This window comes from Phyllostomus discolor, chromosome 6, assembly GCF_004126475.2.
Source record: "Phyllostomus discolor isolate MPI-MPIP mPhyDis1 chromosome 6, mPhyDis1.pri.v3, whole genome shotgun sequence".
In the NCBI taxonomy this organism is placed as follows: domain Eukaryota; kingdom Metazoa; phylum Chordata; class Mammalia; order Chiroptera; family Phyllostomidae; genus Phyllostomus; species Phyllostomus discolor.
The window spans coordinates 69,647,360-69,653,107 of NC_040908.2; the positions used below are offsets into that span (position 1 = coordinate 69,647,360).

Below are 5,748 nucleotides of genomic sequence, written 5' to 3' on the forward strand. Positions count from 1 at the left end.
TACAGAAAATAGCCTTCTTTATTGATTTACATAGAAACACTACCAAAGTATTTTCTAAACAAAAAGCATATGGATGTTTCTAAAACATCAAAATCCCACCAGCATAGAACAAACCATCACTGCATCTTAACTTGAAAGTAGTACCTGGCAGATACCAGCAGACAACATGGGAGCACAGCAGCTACTGAGCAGTAGGAGCCTCAAATACATACTGGCATCAGCTTCCGGAACACTTGTAATTTATTTTTGCTGGGTGGAGGGTGTGGATTCTACAACCAAAGCCCATAAGGCTAGCATCTTAACCCCTCTAAGGTCAAGTTAAATGTGGAGCTAAGGTTCTCCTCTCCAGATCTTGCTGGCTTGCAAAGTAGGAACAGCATTAGATTTCCAAAACAACCACACTCACGACTATTGTCACATTTCTTAACACTCCTCCTCAGGATGTCCAGGGTTTTACGGAACAGAAAAATACATCAATCACACCTCCAATATCGTGACTTTGTTCGAAGTTGGACTACTTCACAGTCCCTTGCAGTCCAACCTTGCCAGTGGTCAATTGTTTTGAACTTGCATTGCAATGCCGCATATAGAGTTCAAATAATTCCTTTGTGATCTTTCAAAAGAGAATACAAAGGCATTACCAGACTGAGAAAAAGTACAGCTTCACATCATAGCTAAAACTTCTTTCCATTTAACAAACAAGTGGCTCCCCTTGGAAACAATTATTCATGTCAGAACATCCAAAAAAGCATCATCTTCAAGGGTTTTATAATGTTGCTTCCAGGTACTGCGGTCAGCAGGTATTGGCTATTTAACTTTAGTAAATACATTATCTCAATTATGGGACAGTCACTACTGACTTAATATTTGCAAATCAATGCTAATAAATTATTTGGGTACTACTGAAATTTTTTTCAGATGCATAAAAACAGCTATATTATCATATAAAACTTGGGCTAGTCCTGACCAGCATGGCTCAGTTGGTTGAGCTTCGTCCTGCAAAGTGAAAGGTCACTGGTTTGATTCCCAGTCAGAGCACATGACTGGGTTGCAGGCCTGGTCCCCAGATGGGACACGTGCAAGAGGCAACCAGTCAATGTTTTTTTCCCTCTCTTTATTTCTCCCTCCCCAACCCCGGCCAACCCTCCAAAAATAAATAAATAAAACATTTTTAAAAATTGGGCTAAATTAAGAAAACAGAAAATAAACCTCTTGGTTGTATATGCAAATAGTGAAGGTCTGAAAAATTAGCTCCTAAAATGTGAGAAGGAATGAGCTGGAATGGAGGTGTTCTCTAGTTCTCTTTCACTTCCCATGTTGATACAAAACACAGCTTCACAGGCCACCTCTGGATCTAACTCTTTATCAGCAAGATCTGCCCATAACATCAATTTCCCTGGGCTCTCTGTGGGTCATGATGAAAGTTAAGTCAGGAGAAGAAAACCTCAGAAGACCCACTGGAACCCCATCTTCGTGATCACTTCACGCTTTAAGTGTCTTAATTTATCATAGCTCCTAATCAGAAGATGAAGGTCATATATACCACTGATGTCACTGAAAAATAAACTCTTGCAGTTAGAGGAATCAGCAACACCTTCTCCACATTTTTAATAGCCTTTACTTTACATTAATGTGCCCCGGCCAAAGGGGCACAGGGCAGAGCTTTCACACGGGTCAGTAGGTTGTGGAACTCTTCCAGTGCCTGTGAATGTGCCATGGGGTTTAGCACCAGGTGTTGGAAGAGATTGACAGGTTCGGCATCCCGAAATTTCTTAGGGATCGGGATGGTCAGGGGCAGAAAGTTGTTACCAATGAGGAAATGATGGAGGGACCTTTGCTGGAGGCCACGGCCCAAGAACCAGAGGATGTCCTGGAGCCGCTGGGAGAGCATGCTGTGCTGCCAGTCTGTGAGGGGCAGCCACAGCAGCAGGTGCATGAGGGCTGTTTTAAAGTGGTAAGAGGTAAGGATGGGATGGGACGCTCCCTGGGGTAAGCTCTGAAGGTCCCGGAGACTTAAAATGATCTGGAGGCACTTCAGGTGACAGGTGTTCTCAGGAGCAAAACGCCCTACCAGCTTCAGGAACAAGTGTTCACAGGCTGCAAAGGACTCAGGCCAGTCCACACTGGTGAGCTGTTCCTGGTCAGGGGCCTGACTCACCAGGTAGACCAAGGTGTCTTCCCGTTGCACCCCCAGGACCAAACAAATTGAGAGAAAGCGGCCTGAGCGGTAGTCCAGCCTGAGTTTGCAGGAGGTGGTGGATGGTGGGAGGCTGAGTTGAAAGTCATACTTGTGGGCCACGAGGGCCCAGGCATTGCCCACCATGTTCCGGAACCACTGTACAGTTTTGCGCACATCCAAATGGGAGCCAGTACAAAGGGCTGCTTTGATGGAGCTGCTGCACTTGCCCAAGAGAGATGAGTGGTCCCTGTGGTGGTGCACCAAGCACAACACATCCCCCAGAAGCTTCTCACGTTTGCATATGCATTCTGACTCCACCAGCACACTGCCACAGCGGTGGCCTAGGGATGGATCCCTCATCTCCAGCACAAACATGGCACCCTGGGGGGGCACAATGGGCACCAGGATATCAAATTTCTGGGTCTCATGGAAGGTTCCCCATTTCTCAAAGGCAGCCCCAATGCCCAGGCAGTCCTCCAGCTGTGGGTGAGCCTCCCGGCGGCTGAGCACCCGGCAGGCCTCAATGAGGTCGTCCACAAAGCTCTCCACAAACTCACAGGTGCAGGGCAGGTCACGGATGACATTCTGGACATAGCGTTTATAAAAGGATTCCAGGGCCTCCTGAGAAGGGAAGTTGGAAAGCCAGTTGTAGGAAATGACGGGTACCACCCGGACTTCCTCCTCCTCCTCATCACTGCTAGAATCGAAGGCTGGCTCATGCTGCATGTTCTGTCGCAGAAGCTCAAAGATGAGAAAAAGGCAAAAGAGGCCAGCATTCCACAGGTTTCCTAGCGTCCAGCTCAGTGGCCCCTCCTGGCCCTCAGCATGGAATGGCCACCCCATGTCTTTCCTTCTCAGCACTAACTGGTCGCTGGATGTGTCTCCTCTCCAGAAGTCCTCTGCCCTCTGCTTCTGCTCAGCTGCTTGCTTTCTCTGTTCAAACTCTATCTCTAACTGGCGCATCTCCTCGCTCATGCGCTTCTCCAGCTGCCGACTTCTGGCTAGTGTGTCCAAGTCCATCCGGTCACTAACCATTAAGGGGTGGTGCACAATATACATCACTGCCAAGAACAGAAGACTTATCACAGCCATGGAGGCCTCTGCATCTGGAGAAGTAGAGGGGTGGGAATCAGTTGTGATCTTCAGAACTCATCTGCTCCCCAGTGCATATTCCCCAGAGCCCTGAAACCCTAAATCCTGGAAGCCAACTACCCAGAATGAACAGAAAGCTCACAGTGCTGGGGTTGGACAGAGCCAGGGTGGTCTGCCAGGGAGAACGTTTGAGAGAAAGGGGGGCAGCTGCATGTGCCACTCAGTATTTCTATTGCTTTCCTTCCCCATGACATGGGTTGTATTTAGGCTTCCAGGCTGTAGACATGAGACTGCTTTCATTCCTGTGTAGGATGGGGAAGGGGATCCTTGTGGTAGGGTGGCCTCACCCAACTTATGAGTCCACCATGGGCACAGGTGTACCCTGCTGATTCCAAAGGCTCCTTCCCACGAGCAGGTCTGCCTGGGCAATAACTTTCTTCTTGCCAGGCAGTTAGCCCAAGGCCTCACCTGTAGCATCCCACTTACACTGTGACTTCACAATTCTCAATTCTGCTCACCCAGTGTCATTAGACTACTCTTCCCCCTGGTGCTCAGTGGGCCAACCCCCAGTGGGTGCCAGGGAGGCACGGTGCCCAGCTACTTTTCCACTACTTGCTGCTGTGCTCTCTGAGGTTCTAAGGGGGTTGACTGATGCCTTATATGGGCCCATGGGTAGGCACAGCTTCACCTCTCAACCCAGGAAACTTGTGAAGAACAGGGTGCCTAAGGCCACCTGACAGATCACAATAGCTGGTGTCTCTGCCTCCCCACCCAGAGGCTTGAAGCTTCCTGCATTCACCACACTAGTTCACAAGCTCCCTGGGCTTACGGAGATCATGAAAGACCACGCCCAGTGGGCGCTGAAGCCAGACTGGGGGCCTCTCCTCCCTTTGGAACTTGGCCTTCCTCAGGCTAACCAGAGCCCCGTTAAAATTTACAAGGCACCTGGGGGCTTTGGCTTAAAGCAGGGTGTCCTCCATTCATAACCTCCCCAAATTTCCACGTCCAGAGATCTTTCTTTCAGAGATCTGAACTTTCATCCGCCCATCCTCCCCGGGGTTTTCCCCAGGACCTGGGGCTGGTTTCTCACCACGGGTGTCAGCGGGAACACGGTCTTAAAGAAACAGCGCGGCTGGACTGCCCCCGCCTACTTCCCCCCACATGGGGGCTCCTGATTCCTCATGGAGTCCGCTCGCGGGAGTGGCCGTGCTCCCCTCTCCCAGAGAGCACACCATGTCTGTCCTAGTGTCCGCTGGTCTGTGTGCCACTAGCCGCTCAGGCTCCAGGGTGCTGCCTGCAGCTCTGAGGGTGCCAGCCCCGCACAGCGACTCCTGCCGTGCAGGCCCCGCCCAGCGCGGGCTAGGCCCAGTTCCAACCCCTCAAGGCCCCGCCCCGCCCCGCCCTGTCCTCCCCATTCCCGGCGTGCAGACCCCGCCCAGCCCCTTCTACCACACCTGGGCAACTCATAGAGCCTTGAAGCGCATCCTTGCCCGCTGATCCTCGTCCTGTACACGCACCCTCTATCGAGGCCCCCCCCAGCTCCTAGGGGTTTGTGTGCAGAGCGCTGGGGCTGTAGCCCCAGCCTCGTAGCTAAGGGGCGCTTGTGCCGCTTCTCAGTCTCCTGTGGGGTGGTACCAGAGGGGCCACTGCAGTGCTAGCGTCAGCTACACTCAGCTCGGTTCTTTGGAGTGTGAACTAAAAAGGGGCCACATCCCAAACCTGACAAGCTCAGGGGAGGCATGCATGGTGGCCTTACAAATGCAGAGACTGAAAGTAACCACATAGGATGGTCTGAAATTAAAATTTCCTGACTAAAAGCAGTTAATGACCTACCCGGGGTAGTCCTGTCCTAGGTCCATATCTTCCTTGACAAAGGTCAATCTTTACCTTAACTGAGACTATCCATTGTCTTTTTGCATCTAAAATAACATTCCTTTGGAATGTCTGAGTAATCACTTTTTCTAGACCCCTCAGGCCACAATCTCCCACTGCAACACAAAACCACATACCTGCTCATTGTTATTATCATGTTAATTGTAAATGGTTTACTATCCTCTACCTATCTATGTAAAAGAAGTTGTGTCTACTCCTTTTACTTTTTATCCAACCCAGAGATTTCCCTGTTTGCCTTCTCTCCTCCTCTTAATGTAACACCAATGGATTCTACATAACCCACTTATATCTTCTCCTTTGATTGTAATGTATAAAATGAGTGGCAAAACTGCCATTCTCTGGAGCATTTTCTCAATCCATTGAGATTTTGCTTCCTGGCAATTGTCAGTTTGGCTTAAATGGACTCAAAAATTCTTACAGGTTTGGACATTTCTCATGTTGATAGAATACATGAATCTAGGTGTGAGGGTGATGGTGGCATAAGTAGGAATTGACATGGGGAACATAATTCCCACTTCAGGCTTGCTCACCATGGTACAGGTGAGGCGTTTAATCAGCGTCCTTCATGTACCTCACTCCTAGAC

The 5,748-nt window shown here is 49.7% G+C and overlaps 1 protein-coding gene across 1 annotated transcript; it reads right to left on the minus strand.

Moving 5' to 3' along the window:
• On the minus strand, positions 1 to 4,620 carry ITPRIPL1 (ITPRIP like 1). The gene is made up of 2 exons (XM_028517193.2): positions 4,362 to 4,620; positions 1 to 3,285 (listed from the first exon to the last, which is right to left on the minus strand). The coding sequence occupies exon 2, from the start codon at positions 3,269 to 3,271 to the stop codon at positions 1,628 to 1,630; it is 1,644 nt and encodes a 547-aa protein (XP_028372994.1). The 5' UTR covers positions 3,272 to 3,285; positions 4,362 to 4,620; the 3' UTR covers positions 1 to 1,627.
• Positions 4,621 to 5,748: the final 1,128 nt, after the last annotated feature.

Bases quoted from the DNA above. Each gene is read 5' to 3' on its own strand.
- ITPRIPL1 (XM_028517193.2), bottom strand. From the start codon at position 3,271: ATGGCTGTGATAAGTCTTCTGTTCTTGGCAGTGATGTATATTGTGCAC.